The 16,424-nt window shown below is 43.5% G+C and overlaps 2 protein-coding genes across 2 annotated transcripts; one reads left to right on the forward strand and one right to left on the reverse strand.

The window, feature by feature from the left end:
- Positions 1–696: 696 nt before the first annotated feature.
- Orc2 (origin recognition complex subunit 2) lies at positions 697–3,202 on the reverse strand. Its single transcript, XM_017171201.3, has 3 exons — positions 2,397–3,202; positions 1,494–2,339; positions 697–1,437 (listed from the first exon to the last, which is right to left on the reverse strand). Exons 1-3 carry the CDS (start codon positions 2,995–2,997, stop codon positions 998–1,000), a joined length of 1,887 nt encoding a protein of 628 aa, XP_017026690.1. The 5' UTR covers positions 2,998–3,202; the 3' UTR covers positions 697–997.
- Positions 3,203–3,318: 116 nt separating this feature from the next.
- Positions 3,319–15,942, forward strand: jumu (jumeau). The gene is made up of 3 exons (XM_017171200.3): positions 3,319–3,782; positions 12,390–14,225; positions 14,292–15,942. Exons 1-3 carry the CDS (start codon positions 3,723–3,725, stop codon positions 14,595–14,597), a joined length of 2,202 nt encoding a protein of 733 aa, XP_017026689.1. The 5' UTR covers positions 3,319–3,722; the 3' UTR covers positions 14,598–15,942.
- Positions 15,943–16,424: the final 482 nt, after the last annotated feature.

Genomic DNA, 16,424 nt, shown 5'->3' on the forward strand with positions numbered 1-16,424 from the left:
GGACACGTCTAGAAAGATTCCCATGTTAATGCTGATCAAGAATATATGTGGTTTATGGGGTCGGAAATGATTCCTTGACTTAGAAAAATATTATTTTGTATTATAAAATCGGATTTTTTATATTAAAAAACTTCTTGATTTTATTTTAAATTAAAAATATCATAACTCGGCCAAAAGAACATTAATTTTAAATCGGAAAACTGTTCTGTGCAAGATTTTCTACAGTTAATAAATCCGCATACTTCATTTAAAAATTTAAAATTTTGCAAAAATGGCCAAAAATCGATTTCTTTCTGACATATCTAGAAAGATTCCCCTGTTGATGCTGATCAAGAATATATATACTTTATAGGGTCGGAAACGTCTCCTTCACTGCGTTGCAAACTTCTGACGGAAATTATAACACCCTGCAAGGGTCAATATTTAATTGACCTTAAAGAAAGTACCGGTATACGAATAATTTATGGTTATTTGCAATATAGGTGCCATACATCTATATTCCCTTTGATATTTTGGAGAGATATTACCATTAAATGCGATATTTTTCAAATGCGATTTTTTCGATATGATATAAAGCTCGATAATTTTGTGGATTATAGTCGATTTTTTCTCTCAATATATGTACATATTCTCTACCACTAAGGACATTATTCATAGTTATACATTGCAAGCTCTGCTTCTCCATAACTTGGGAATATTTTGCTTTTTTAAGTAGCTCTCGGCTCGCAATTTGGGGGTGAAAATATGTTTCGGGGAAGGCAACATCTAGCGATCTACAAATGTGTATCATCTAGTGAACCGACAAACAACTTTTTATGCATGCCAACAATCTAAATGTGTAGAAAAATGAGTAAAAGATTACAATGAGAACGAAAATCTACAGCAACACACACTCGACACACACACCCATTTTTAAAAAGCGAAAAATTGTAATTGTATTTAAACGAGATATTAGATAATAAATTAATATGTTCTAAAATTACTGCTCGACGGACCTCTATTTCTTGTCCTTTTGCTCCTCGAGGAACTGCTGCAGCAGGCCGCCATCAATGGGAATGGTTAGTTGCTCGGAGCCGTCCACACTCCGCTTGGACTTGACCAGTTTGTGGTCCAGGAACTCGGTTAGCTGGGCGCGCAGAGCTAGATCAGAGCTGACCAAGAAGGCCTCGCGGCAGCTGGAGTACAGATCCCTGAACGGCATGCCCTGGTATGTGGCATTGCCCTTGTTCTTCAGCTGATACTTGACAATCAGCATGTAAATGCCTCGCGAGTTGGTGGTCAGCGAGGAGAAGACGCTGCGCATTGAGGAGAGGGCCAGTTCGCCCGAATTTTGCACCAAAAGGGAGTTCTCAAAGGCGGTCTCATCGGTATAAGGCAGCATAGTGGTGCAGTCCCACCAGGAGAAGTTGAAGCTGCTCAGTTTGCCCTGATCCCACACTGGAAAGAGGCGAGGGATAAGGATTAGAACTCCATTAAAGACTCAAAATACTCACGCAATGGTGTATTGATATGATCAATGGAGGCCAGCAGATGTATGTTGGGCACTCGCGCCAGTCGGGACAGAATGGCCTGGGCCTTCACATTGCGCAGCATAGCTCCATCCAAATTGTGGACAATCAGAAAGAGATGCGTCTCCGGTATTAGGGAAAACTCCTCCTCGATCATATCCACTGCCTCGTGCGGATTTGCTGGACTAATTCCCGCATCCAAAATCTCGCTTGTGATGCTGTCCAGCACATCCTTCAGAGTCAGACTGGGAAAGAAGCCGTTTATCACCAGGACCGTCTGTTTGCCCAACACCTCGCGGTGAAAGGCCTGCAGCAGCTGCCGCTTGGAGCCCAGTCCATAGAGCAATATATTGAAGCCCTCGTTGAGGATGCACATCCACTTGGGAAAGTACGAGCGATACTCCTCCATAATGGCATTGATCGAGGTCTCGTGCTCCGCCGACAGCTTCATTTCCGACAGCAAGCTAAACAGGCGATCGGCGGCCAGACGGGGATTCTTAAGGCGGTCCAAAGTGTGATCCGAGGTGAGGATCTTGGTGCTGGCATGCGAATGGAAGTAACCATCGCTCTCGGGTACAAACTCATTGGACTTTTTGGCCCGTGCCGTTTGCCGGAGTCGGGCTGCCGACGGAGTTTTGGGCAGAATGGGAACCACAATGGCACGCCGCGTTTTGCATGGCGTCTTGGGCTCATCATCGTCGGCGGCGTCATTCTCTGAGGAGGAACCGCTGCTGCTACTGCTGCTCAGGGATTCCTCGCCACTTGGTCGGTAGTCGCTCTCGTCGCCGGAAAAATCCTCGTCGCCAGAGTCGGCCACTATTTTGGCAATCTCTGGAAAGGTAAAGAAAAGTCAGTTATGACATCTTAAAGAGGCTAATGACTACCCACGATTCTTGACACGGTTGCGCACATGGGAGGGCGTCTTTGGCTGATCCGCGGCGGATCCCTTGCGCTTGGTATCCGGCGTCTTGACGCCCAGTCGTGGGGTCTTCGGGGTCTTGGGCGTGCGGGGCGTGGCATTGAGGGCGGCCAGGGCCATGGCATCTCGCTTTTTGGGCGTATTGAAGCCAAACAGGCTGCTCCCGGCCACATTGTACTCGGAGTGGATGAGATTAAGATCTTTGGACGTGGGTTTGGCAGTGCTTTTCACTTCTTCTTGGTCCTCCTCCTCCTCCACCTGAGCCTGAACCACTTTGAAGTTATCGTCACTCTCTATATCCACATCCTGGCTCTCATCGTCCGAGACCTCCACATAGTTAACCACCACGTGCTCCGGCTGCCGGCTTCCATTCTCCCGCTGGTAGGCCTGGTACTTCTTGGTGGGACTCGGCCGGCGAGTGGAGCGACGAGTGCTCCGTGTGGAGCTCGCCCCAGTTTCCGCATCCCCGACTATGGCCGTGTCCAGGTCCGCGGATTCTTCCTCCGAGTTTGTGAGGTTTTCGATCGACTTCAGGCTCTGCTTGCGCGGGGTCTTGTAGCTGCCGCTCATCTTGCCAATGAGCTCGATTTCGCAATTTCTAAAGTTTGTAAACAAAATCTGCTCAAAATTCGACCAGGGATGACCAGTTCGATGCCAGAAGAGGCGGGATTTGTCGATTAATTTGATAGTTCGATAATTTAAATCAGATGTGGTTCGAGTATCAGGTGTGGTTCGGATATCAGATGTTTTTCATTTTTTCGATATCGATATATTATCGAGTCTGCCCAGACGCCGCAAAAGCGGAAATGCTCTGGATCTTTTTAGTTTGAAACCAAAATTTTCATTTGGTAACACTGAATCTTAAAAACCTATAAATACGAGTGAAACAGCGCATTCGAAAAAAAAATTCAACAGCAAAACACTCGCGGAGCAACTTGTAGACGGGAAACCCGGAAAAATCAAAAATCGTTCGTTGGCCGGCTATAACTTTGTTGAAAAAGGAGCGAATGTGCAATAAACAAGTGCGTCCTGATTAGTGTTATTTCGCAATTGTTTTAAAGTGTCTCGAAAAACCGAATGAGATAAATACAGTTGAATTGCGCGCCATGTGTGGATTCTTGTGCCAGGAATAAATAAAGATTCAATTAAAAAGTGTTCGAAAAACAACGGTTTCTGATATTTGTTGTTGTCGTTGTCTTTGCTCGAAAGAACCGTTGAACGGTTCCTACGGAGCAGCAGACCAAAGCGGAATCGACCAAAACAAAGTGCATGCTTAAAACAAACAGTTTTCGAAGATGTTCGAACTGGAGGATTACTCGAGCGGCATTCACGAGGGCTTCTTCAGCAAATATGCGGTGAGTATATGGCGTTTAATATATAGTACACCGGATAGCGGGGGGCAACAGCTTATTTTGCACACAATTTGCCGGCCGGCCGCGCGCACACATGCTCAATTTACACATACACACACACACACGGGCGCGCAAGTTGTCGGCAAAATTCAAAATTTAACGTTCGTTTCGCGTCGACAAAGCAGCTCTCGCGTTCTCTTTTCCTAGTATTTCCCCCAGGTCCCCACTCTCCACTCGCAGCACTCTCCACTGCCTCCCCAACCGTTCCCAGTGCGGCGAAACTTTGGTTCCACTCGCCATCTCGCTCGCCCCTTTGCTGACTGATTGCCCCTCTCGCTCACACCAGAGCTTTGTTGTTGACTCGGCGCTACATCGTCGCCGCGTTTAACGTGCAATTTTGAATTTCAACTTCGCCGCACCGGGGCCTGGTGGCAGTGTGTGAGTGTGTCTGTGTGTTTACTTTTGATCGTTAAGCTTTGAAAATCGTCTTTTCGCTTCTGCCGTTTCCCTTTTCGCCCAACGGACGGATGATTAATTACAACCGGAACAGCCGACGATAATAAATGATTGGGCTGGAAGTTCTATGCAGAACGAAAGTACTTCCTCATCTTCGTTCGGCTGCGGGCTCGGGTTATTAACTTGGCTAGCTGGAGGCTCGGCGGCTGTTAATGTTTAGCCGGCTGTTAATCGCCTGTAGTTTGTACTAAATCGAAATCGAACACCAGCCCGGACTTTAATTCACTTTTTCGCAACTGTTTTGGCTTAATTTTAATTTCTTCCCCCCTCAAACACGAAGAGTTTCTTTTGTTGTAGTCATGCGCAATTTACTTAACTTATTTATTGTTTTGCACCTACAGCTGGGGTTAAATTAGTAGAGCAAACTGAAATTATTTGCACTGAAATACTATTGTTTTAAGGAATTCGTGGAAAAGTACATAAAACTCGAAGTATCAATCCCCCAGAGTATAATGAATACATTTTGCTACAATTATAAGGCAAACGTCAAGGGAATTGCCTTATCTACATAAGAAAACAAACCTAAGAAATGTTAATAGAATTTCATATAAAAATATAACATTTTCTTTTCAATTTCATTTTCACTGAATTCAATTGGTTCATTTAGAAACTGGGACTTCCTAATGAAGATGCTCGACTGTAGTGCTATTATCTTGTCCCCAACTGTGGACATTTGTACTCGTCTGTGTCTCTCCGCTGTTGTAGTTGTTGCTCGCCGAGTTTTCGTCTTGGGGCCTTCTTCATGGCTTTTGCGTTTTAAACTTTTTGAAGGCCAAGCGTTCACCTCGAACCTTTTGGCTTTTAGCTGTTTTAGCCGCCGCAGCAACCAAAAGTGGTTAATGATTTTCGCCAAGGAGTGGCGACTAAATTGTATAGTTACAGTTTAAAATCATCCTTTTGCTACATGAAAGATTAGGTAGTAAATGACCTCCAGCAAAGTGGGCGGAATTTGGGAACTTCAATGAAAAACCTTAAGAGTAACGGACTTTTGAAGCATGTGCGCCTGTTAAGTGCAACATGCAAAACTCCACACACACAAACGCAGCACCCGTACTTCCAGGCGCCACAAGTGTGTGCGAATAGTATCCAAGTGTGCGTGTGAGAAGGGGAACAAAGAAAAGCAAACAAAATAAAAAGTGCTCAAAGCGAAATGAACGTTTTATCTTGCTGCTTTTTGCTGTTCAGTAAGGTTGCGAGTGTATGAGTGAGGAGGAGGCAAAGGCAAAACAAAAGAAAAAGCAACAGTCCGATTCCCACATCAAAAGCTTTCTCACACGCTCTTCCTCGCGCCTTCTCACTCGCTCCCTCTCTGTCGCACCATTCTCTTCTTTTTCTCTTATGTTTCGGCAACCTTTGTTGCGGCAACACTGGGCAACAGAAGGAAAAAGACAAAAATCAAAGCAAAGCTAAAAGGCAAAAAGCCAACCAAGAACAAAACTTCAAAGTTCAACGCGCTTTTCATGGGGGTTTTTTTTAGTGGGGACTGGGAATACCTACCCCAAAATGCACACTCAGACGTATGCAGTGCGGGTGGCAGGAAAGCCAGAGCGAGAGAGGAGGACACAGACACTTGTCTGCCAGTTATGAGCGCCCAGCTGTATGCCGCATAGATTTTCTCACGGCCCGAACACACAACCACACAAACTGCCAAAAACCGACAAACAGATTTAACCCCCTGTCTCAGCCCACCGATGGGAGGCTGCATTTGGAAATTTGGGAAAACTTTAGAAGTTAAACAAACAAAAGAAGACACTTTTAAAACTGTTTATGATGGAGAATATTGAATTTGAGGCTTAAATTTAATAGAATAAATTCTAAAAAATCTGAAATTAAACAAGATAAATATTTATTCGAGGCTGATAATAAAGTTATATTACTACCTCTCATCTCCATAATTTACTTTTGAAAACCCAACTAATTAGCACAAAAAAACCCTCACGAGCATCTGGTTAGGGGCAAAACTTTCCCAACGAGAGCCAGAGATCAGAAATGGATTTCCAGGCTAAATATAAACTTTTGGTTAATTGTTGATTTCTTAAAACAGATGCACACTTAATGAATGAAATAACCCAAGAAACGCGGCCATACTTCGCGCTAACCGAGAGATTTAAAAGCGATTTACAAGGATATACCTTTTTCTTAAACCATACCTACATCTGTAGATGTGTGAGTGTGGCTCGGATTTAAATCTTGGCCAGGCTCAGCTCAGGCAACCGACTTTTATTGCACCATAAAGTAATTTACAAATGGGCGCTCATGACCTCAAGGAAGATTTGTGCCCAGGAAATTGTGCCGTCGTCTACCTGAGGTGTTCCTCCTCCCTTTATTTGCCATCTCCTCTTATTTTTTTTTCTTTTCTTTTTTTGTGTGTCATCTCATCAGAGCGATTCCTGAGGTGAAAGAAGAGAGTGCTGTGAAAGGCAACAAAAGGGCAAGAAGCAGATGCAAGAAATGCAGGAAATGCGGAAAACATTGAACAATTGGGCAACCCAACGAGCGAGTGACGAATCCTGCCGAGGAAAGACCCAAAAAAAACCCCTCTGCTGTGCTGCCTTGTGCTCCGTGGTTGGTTGCACAACTTAAAAAGGTCAATATGCAGCTGCAACTGAGCAGCCCAGTGCACAGCTCTCTTCAGAGGGGGTAAAAAACAGGAGGGGGGCTCTCTAGGCCTTGTCGAAGTTTTACTGACAACTTTTGCACTTTCCCTTAATCCCCCCCGACCTCCACAGAGAGGAGCTTGCTTGCTTGCTGCTAGTTTTGTTCGCCTGTTCAATGCATTTTTATTTCGGCATATTTTTTCCAGAATTTTTTCCAAGGGGGGCAAAAAGAAATAAATAAAAATTAAAGTAAAAAGAAGGGGCGGAGAAAGGGGAGGCAGTCTTAAAACCTGCCACCTTGATGTGCATTCTCTGGTGCAGGACTTTGACTACACATTCTGAGCGCCGCATTGAAAGCCGGTTGATTTATTAGGGCTCTGGGTTTTATTAACCCTTCACCGGCTGCGTGTAGCTTTTCCTTGTTCCCCTTCGGAACGAGGAGAAGTGTGAAAAATGGAAATGACTTGGCAACACCGGAGGAAACCCAGGCTGTAAACTAATTAGAGCCAGGAAGTTCGCTTTCCGTTGGCAAATGCAATGCAAAACAGTTTGCAATTCTAGAATTAAAACTAAAGTAGAGACTACAGGAGTAGCTACTGCAACAAACACAGTGGTCTATCGATAAAAAATGACTAATTTTTGGTCTAAGAAAAACTTCAATTTGAGTTTAATTTAAAGAAATAATAAAATCTTTTAACAAAGCAGTTAATAAACTTGTTCTATTTAGTATTTACATATTTCCCTATTACGTTTAGTTGGAAAATAATATATTTTGAACCCTTGTGGTTGGTTGGTTTTTCAATTAGTTCCATTCTTCGATCACTTACTGTACCGCCAGCCACGAAACATAACGGAGAGGAACTCTAGAGACTTAACAACCCCTGCTGGCTGGAGTTGCAGCTGCCTGAGCTGAGCCCTCTTCCTCTACCTCGTGCCCATTCTCTTCCAATTTCAACTGGAAACTCGCAACTCAACAGAGGGCACACCGAAAGGTTATCACACAGACACAACAGCACACATACACACACTCATGCTGAGCTGGGGAGGGTGAAGGGAACCCGGCTGGAGTTGGACAGGAGAATAGGAAAAACTGAGGGAAAGAGCTATATAATGTATGTGTAGAGCTAGAGCGAAACCCTCAATCATTCCATCACTCCCATAATGGAGCGGTCTACGGGCCAGAGCAATATCATATCATCTGTCGTCCTATTTCGATTGTAATGCTCAATTAATGGCTGCGGGGGTGGAAGCGGAAGATCTGAAGTGGGGGGGTTAACTGCTGGCAAGGGCATAGGGTTAAAGGGTTGCCGTAATTGCCAGCAGAAAAAGGTTCTGCATAATTCAGCATGAAATCTGTATGAAATTGGTGAATCATATTCCGATTGGGGTAGATTATGGGCAAATGGTGGAGAGTTTTCGATGAGATGTCTGCTATAAGCAGATAATCGGGATAAAAATTCACTAAACAAATTGGGAAATTTCGTTTTGATTAGGTCTCGAAGGATTTCGGAAATTATAATAGTCTAGACTTTAGTACAAAGCATTATAGGTAGTAAGAAAACCCCTTAAACAAAATAAAAACAATAAGTATAGGTCATGTATATTATGAATTTGGCAGATGCAATTTTATACACGTTCTTAGGGGTTCATGCTTGAGTAAATATCTTAAGACTCTAGTTGTTTCTATCAAAACATTTATAAGTATTATATTTGCAGCTTGTTCCTTCGCATTCTCCGATTTTCGGATCCTTTTTCAATGACTCCTTAAACACTGAGTCAATACAAATCGATTGATAAACGAAGAAACTGCTGAGATGGACCAGCTGCTGCTGCAGCTACTTTATTTCCAGCTGAAGATTGCCAGCTGCTGTCCTGTTTCTTCTGGCTCCCTGACTTTAGTCTTCCGAGGTTGCCCTTTCTCGGTTGGGTTGCATGTTGCATGCATTGGTGGCTGCATTCGAAACGCAACAATTACACACTCTCGGATTCGAACGAACACTGGCTGACTCTCCTGGGTCTTGGACTCTTTCAGCCCTGTCTGCTTATCGCACAAACACCTGCCGTGAGGTAATTCGATTGTGTTTTGGCCAGGATGCGCCATATGGAGGCAGCGTTGCAAGGTGTGTGGACTCCGTTGGGGAGTATCTCTACAATGCAATTGCGTAAATCCCTTTTTGATTCGAAAGGAGACAACAGTCAGGAAAATAATTATGAAATAGAGTAGAGATTTTCAAGACCCTTTCTATAATTTTAGGAACTATAATCTCCTTTTCGATTGAGAATCAATTTAACTTAATATCTTTAAAATTTTTCAATTTATCTAAATAAAAATTCCTAGAAAAATCTAGGGAGCTGAATGGTATTTCAAGAAAAATTCTATACAATCATGCAACATGATTCCTTTTAAGAAATATAATAATCAGAATGAAAGGATTACCTTTTCTACTTTTTTAAAAATGTTAAATAATTAAAAAGGAAATTTGAGTTTTACAACTTGACAGATGAGTTCGATTTCCCTTAGTGTATGGGCAATTGCCTGATGAAAAAAAGTGGATAGAAAAGTGGCCATGGCGAGGAAGGAGACACTTGAATGGCACTTGAAATTCTGAACTGACACAAAACTCTCGGATCCCCCAACATCCTGCTCTTACCCCTCCTACCTCACCCCTTTTAGTCTCCCGTACATCCCGTTTATATTGCCGCAGACAGACAAATGGGAAGTAGAAGGGGGGGACAGAGATAAAGGTGCGTTCTTTTTTGGGGATTCCCCCATCCTCCCACAATCAACTCACTCTGTCCCTCTCTTGCCACATTGCGAACAGGCACAGCCTGCCTGCACCAATTTATGATATCCTGCTAAATTATGCAACTTATCATTCTCGTGTGGCGGCGCACTCTATATCATTCGTATATCCTTTTGTATCCTTGTATATCCCTGTATCCCAGTGTGTATGCTCTTGTCTATTGATTTTTCGGCGTCGCCTCGCCGCATAATAAAAACATGCAAAGGTGGGGTCACAGGATGACCCCCACTTCGGGGTCAGGTCAGTGTTTTGCGCTTTGTGGCTCCGCTTCAAGGACACCGTGACATTGGGAAGCTCGCTCTCTTATTCGTCCCGAACGGCCTACTACTATTTCTGCTGCCTACTACACTTTTTGCACAGTTGCGGCAAGAAACAAAGTCCACAGCAGAAACGGCGAATATAGCGAAAAGCAAAAGTGCCCACAGTTTGCCGTTTGTTGTTGTTGCTGCCTTCTGCTTCGTTTTTCTGTTCTCACACATACTCGCCGCATGTTTTGTTGCCTACTGTACGCGCAACAGAGGTCGTGGCAACAACTTCGCCTCTGTGGCAGCTCTGTTATGTGAGTTCTATGTTTTGCTACCTCTCTCTTGCTCTCACACGCCCTGTTCTGTTTTCGCCGCGCGCGCACACGTAGAGCGAAAGAGAGGGTAAATATACAGACGAGCGAGCGAAGTTTCCCTGTTTTCTGTTTTTGTACGGCTTTAATTCCTTTTTTCCCTCGCCATGTATTTTAGATATACGTTTTGTATGTGTGTATGTATTCCCCTTTGGCTGTATTTTTCTTTTTCTGTTAATAACATTTAACAGAGAGCTGGCAACATGTTTCAGCAACATTCTATCCACTGGTGGTTGTTTGCATTTCGTATTCCCCTCAGGAAACTGCAAAAAATACTGGGCTCGTTCAGCGAATCTGTGTGTGTGATCTGCAAGTAAATCTAATTCGGAGACTGGGACCACGACATGAGTCACTTCTTTGAGGGGAGTAAGCGCCACCCCACTCCTGGCTACAGTCTACAGTTTGCACTCACAGCCGCGGTCTCCAGTTCGAACCTCATTTATAATGCAAGGCGCAAATCGCGAATCGCGACTGCGATCCCGATCCCGATCCCCTCGATTATTGCATAAAACTTTCAATTTTTTTGATATCCGGTTTGGTCACTGTTATTGTTGTGTGGCCTTCTCTGGACCTCGACTCCTTTTCCGCCTACTTTTGTACGATATTGTGTTGGGTTAATACAGCGATTGACAAAATAATACAAACATCTTTCGAATTCCTGATGGTAAAAAAACTAAAAATGTTCTTAATCAGTAAAAATTTAATTTTATTTAAATGTTAATACATGTATAATCATTTGTTTGGTAAATTTTTGAATAGGTTTCATAATAAATAACATTTATTTTAAAATTTAGATTTGCAGTTAAATGTTACATTTTAAAAGAAATTCCAGAAATTTCTAAATAATGGTAAAAGCAAAGTACCCTTCCCGTGTGACCACAACTGTATGTACTTGTAATGTTTTGAATGTTCGGTACATAAATACATATACAGATTTATGTGTGTATGCAGTACGGACTCCAGACTCCCGGCGAAAGAAAAAAATGTTTACATGTTGCCGACTTTGCCGTTGTTGTTGGTTCTCTGGTGTTGCAACATGAGTTATTTTCGTTGTTGTTTGGTCGTTGTTGTTGCTGGGAATGCTGTATGCAACTCACAAAATATCCCCGTCCATGTCCATTTTCCTATCCTTTGCTTGTCTGCTCTTCGTCGCCTGTTTTTGTTTCCTTTTTTACATATTTTTTGTTTTTGTTCAGCCTTGCCTGCCTTGGCGCGTAAAAACTGGTTTTGAACTCGGCTCGTCTCGGCTCTCTTGCTCCTGTTGTTATTGTTGTTTTCGTTCCAAGTTGATGATGATGATGATAATGATGACGATGTGGTTGTTGTTGCTGGCTCATATAGAAAATGAAAACTTATACGACGAGATCCCCCAATGTGTATCTCGGCACGGAGATATCGGATTCGGACTCGGCGATCCGAGAGACGACTTGTGTTACAGATTTAATCATTATTATACACGAGTGTGTGTGTGTGTGTGTGTATGCCCAGGAATGTTATCCCTACGAGACTTTCAACGGAAAATCAAAGCGCGGGAAAATTCTGGGTTTATATTTGTGTAGGTAGGTAGGTTTGTAAAAGTAAACATTTCTAGATGTTTTGATTTATGCTTAGCTCAGCGGAAGGAATATTTAGAAATCTAGGAAAATAGGTACACTTGTATATATTTATGTACATATTTTGGTTTATGAAATGTTGCATTTTTAAGAAATATTTTCCTGGCTAATATGATTTGTCTGTGTTTAGTTAGTTATGTTACTTAAAACGTTAAAAAAATTAATAACGCTATTGAAAAATAACTGCAAGCTAAACTTAAAAAGTAAATATTTGGTTTTAAATATTCTAAAAATATTTATGTACATTTCTTCTAGATATTTTAACTCTTCTCAATATAATAACTTAGAACTTACGAAAACTCCCTCGCAAGCAGTGCAAAGCAGAGCAAGCAGTTGTCAGAGTGGCGCGAATGTTCTAATATAGCGCTGCACTGCTCTAACCAACGGAAATTACGGTTACAGCTTGGAAGTTTTCCAACACTAGACGAATTTTACTAAGAAACGTGTTTTATTCGCAATTGCAGGACGCAGCTGGGCCCTCGCTGGATTTCTACGTCTCCGACTCAATGCAGGAAATGCTAAATGTGGACATTCGTGCGGAGATTGCCAATGTGGTGGGCAGCTCCAGCAGTGATCTCACCTCGTCCCTGGATCACGCTCTCGAAGCCATATCCGCGATTAACAACAACACCAGCAGCACAGGGAGCAGCAGTCTGCCGGTCTCCTACAATGCCAACGCCAACTTCCTGACTAGCAGCGCCCTTCACGCCTCGCCCACGGCCAAGTGGATGGGCTCCTCGGCCAGCTTCTGGTCGAATTCCGACTACTATGCTGATCTGGGTGCCTGTGTGAATCCCATTTCCGTGATGCCGCTGATAAACTCCACTTCAGGATCGACGTTGGGTTCGCCTCGTCGCAACAAGACAGCCACGTCCGCCCAGGGCAGATCAGGAGTGGTGCCGTCGTCACCGTCTGCAGATCGAGATCATCACAAATCCCACTTGACCTTCTCGCCGGCCCAGATGAAGGTCAGCGCTGGATCGCTGCGCAGGGAGCAGGTAATGGCCCATATACCCAAGCAGATATCCGTGGTCACAGGAACTGGCACCACTGCGCCGGCCACAATGGCCACCAATTCGGCGCTGCAGCGTCGCAACTCGTCGGCCGTGGATGCCGTCCGCAAGGATCTGGCCACAGAGCTGCGCAAGGCTCAGTCATCGAGCCCGGTGCCCAACAACCTGGAGGTGGAGATGGGCAAGGGCAAGGGTGCCACAACACTGCTCACAGCGGGCGGCGGAGGCACCAACACCATTAAGCTGGCACCTGGCATCGGTGGACTGACCTTTGCTAACAGTCCTGCCTACCAGAAACTGAAGCAAACCTCTGTGGTTAAGTCACCCGGAGGCATGTCGCCGGGAGGCATCATCAAGCAGGAGAATGGAAACAAGCGAGGAGGACATCAGATCAGCAGCACCACACCAAAGAGCATCGCTTCGGCGGCCAATTCGCCGCACCATCAAATGCAAAGCAACTGCAACTACAGCCTGGGATCGCCCTCGTCCCTGTCCTCTGCCTCCTCGGCGGCCCTGTCGCCGCTGGGCAATGTGAGCAATCTGGTCAACATAGCGAATAACAACAATACAAATGGAACGGGCCTGGTGAAGCCACTGCAGCAAAAGGTCAAACTGCCGGCTGTGGGCAGTCCGTTCCCGAAGCCAGCGTACTCCTACTCCTGTCTCATTGCTCTGGCGCTCAAGAACTCGCGGGCTGGCTCTCTGCCCGTCTCCGAGATCTACAGCTTCCTCTGCCAGCACTTTCCCTACTTCGAGAATGCCCCCAATGGCTGGAAGAACAGTGTGCGTCACAATCTGTCGCTGAACAAGTGTTTCGAGAAGATTGAACGCCCGGCCACGAATGGCAACCAGAGGAAGGGCTGCCGCTGGGCCATGAATCCCGAGCGCATCAACAAGATGGACGAGGAGGTGCAGAAGTGGTCGCGCAAGGATCCAGCTGCCATACGGGGAGCCATGGTCTATCCACATCACCTAGAGTCTCTGGAAAGGGGAGAGATGAAGCATGGATCAGCGGATTCGGATGTGGAGCTGGATTCGCAGTCGGAAATTGAAGAGTCTTCTGACTTGGAGGAGCACGACTTTGAAGACACCCTGGTGGATGCCATGCTGGTGGAGGAGGAGGAAGAAGAGGAGGCCGGGGAGGAGGACGAAGACGAGGAGGATCACATGCTGAGCGAGTTTGAAGCTGAAGATGAGCATAATTCCCACGCCAGCATGAATCAGTCGAATAACCTGCCCATTGACCACGAACTGCTCGTCCAGAAGCATGGTGACTTTGATATTGAGGTGAGGTCTTGGAATATTATTTGCTTTTGAATTTTGTATTAAATTGTTTTCCCACTTAAATTCCAGGTCGACGAACTGTACGATGCCATCGACATTGAGGATGACAAGGAGGCAGTGCGTCGCCTGATCAACAGCACATCATCGAACATCATTGAACTAAACCCAGCCGATCTGAATGCCAACGATGGCTATCACCACCAGCAGCCGCCCGCCAAGCGTGCTCGCGTGGACATCAACTATGCTATAGGACCCGCTGGAGAGCTGGAGCAGCAGTATGGGCAGAAGGTGAAGGTGCAGCAGGTTGCCCAGCTTCAGCATCAGCCGCCCACCTACAACAGGCGCAAGATGCCGCTGGTCAATCGCATCATCTAGGGAGGGGGCAGAGCCCTCTGAAGAGCCTGCAAGCTGCTGCTCCCATAACATTAAACACTTAGTGCTAGGTTTTTTTTGCATTTAAGGCATCCTTGCTACGCTTACCCCTTTGATTATATCCCCTATCGGATATCGAATATCAGCTTTCAGTTTTCGGTACAATATGTTATTCAATCCCCCCACTTTTTTGGCCGCCGTTTGATTTTAAATCTCGAAGAGCATGAGCGCCGCGCCAGTTAATTTGAATCTTTTTCTCTCTGTAGTCTCCCCTCGAATAAATCTTTATTGATTGTAACACACACACGAATTTCGAGTCCGTTTGCCTGACGCTTGAGCAGAAACTCAATAGGTTTGACGACGCATAAAGCTTGTTAATTATTTTCCATTCGATTAGTTTCCAACTTGATCTCTCTCCACATTGACGAATGAGGGAACAATCCTCAGCTTAAGTAACTAACTTGACAATGCATTTACATGACCTGACCAACGATTCCACTCATGGTCGTAGAATAGTTACAACAACGATTATTTTTGACAACGAAATGTGAACATTAGGTTTATATTTCGAACTTGTTCTTAACCCCTGATTATAACCACAATTTTCAGCCTAAACTTAAGACACGATCACACATTCAAAACAACTTGCCGGTCCAGTATTCGTATGCGGATTTTTATACAAACTTTTTTTGTATGTAATGTACATTATAATTATAAAACACACAAACAATTATTGTTGGAAAGTACAGTCAATTAAATAATACGATTATTGTATTGTAAGGCAATTCCAGTATGTAAATAGTTTTTTACACATAAAGAAAAACTTGTATACTACGCCCGTGTGCATAGCTGTAAGTGTAAATTGTAAGCCAAAAACCGAGAATTCCAAATGAACCGACAAATTACGATCCGTGAAACCAATAAGACTTGAACGAAGCGTGTACCCCGACAAGAAATCAGTCTCAGATTTAAAATAGTACAAAAAGCCAACTAATAGGTTTACGGATGACTATTCAAAAACCAACCCATGGATGGAGACATCATTTTTGTTTTGTTTTTATATCGTTTGCCCCGCATTTTGCTGTTTCGAATCACAGCCCATATTTTTCAACCAACGAACCAACAACATTCATGCATTTCTTGTAATACTAGCATCTAAGTAGCATTTAACCAATTAATTATATATTAATAAATATATTAAGTTTAAGTAAGGCATACTATGTAAATGATTTGGACTAAGAAAGAACAATTTTTGTATAGAGTTGTTAGAAAATCAATTGACAAAGTAAAATTGAAACCAAAAAATAAAAAAAAAGACAAATAAAAAAATAAAAATAAAAAAATACAATTATTTGTAGTTTATAATTTGAGTTGTTTGTGTAAGAATTATTAATTATGATTAAGAGCCAACATTTAAGAAATATGGGAATATGGTAATATGAACTATAGAGTTCGAAATGGTTTCCATAGTCTCTTGGGGCCTTTGAGAATTTAAGACAGAATTAATTCTTTAAAACTCTAAACCTTTTTTACGAGAGATATACGAAATATATGATAACTTTGCAGGTTATTATAATTTCAGACCCTATAAAGTATATATGTATATATTCTTGATCAGCATCAACAGCCGAGTCAGTCTAGACATGTTTGGCAAAAGCAAATTTGTACCAAACTTTTTTCAAAATTTGAGTGGGGTTAGTTACATTGTTGAAATTTAAAAAAAATTACAAACATTTAGATTTTTTAAAAAATTAAAGTTTTTATAAGAATTTGTTAACCCAGAAAAAAGACAAGCATAGAACAGTTTCTTGAATTAAATCTGATTTAAAC

The sequence above is a fragment of the Drosophila kikkawai genome, chromosome 3R (genome assembly GCF_030179895.1).
Source record: "Drosophila kikkawai strain 14028-0561.14 chromosome 3R, DkikHiC1v2, whole genome shotgun sequence".
Lineage (NCBI taxonomy): Eukaryota > Metazoa > Arthropoda > Insecta > Diptera > Drosophilidae > Drosophila > Drosophila kikkawai.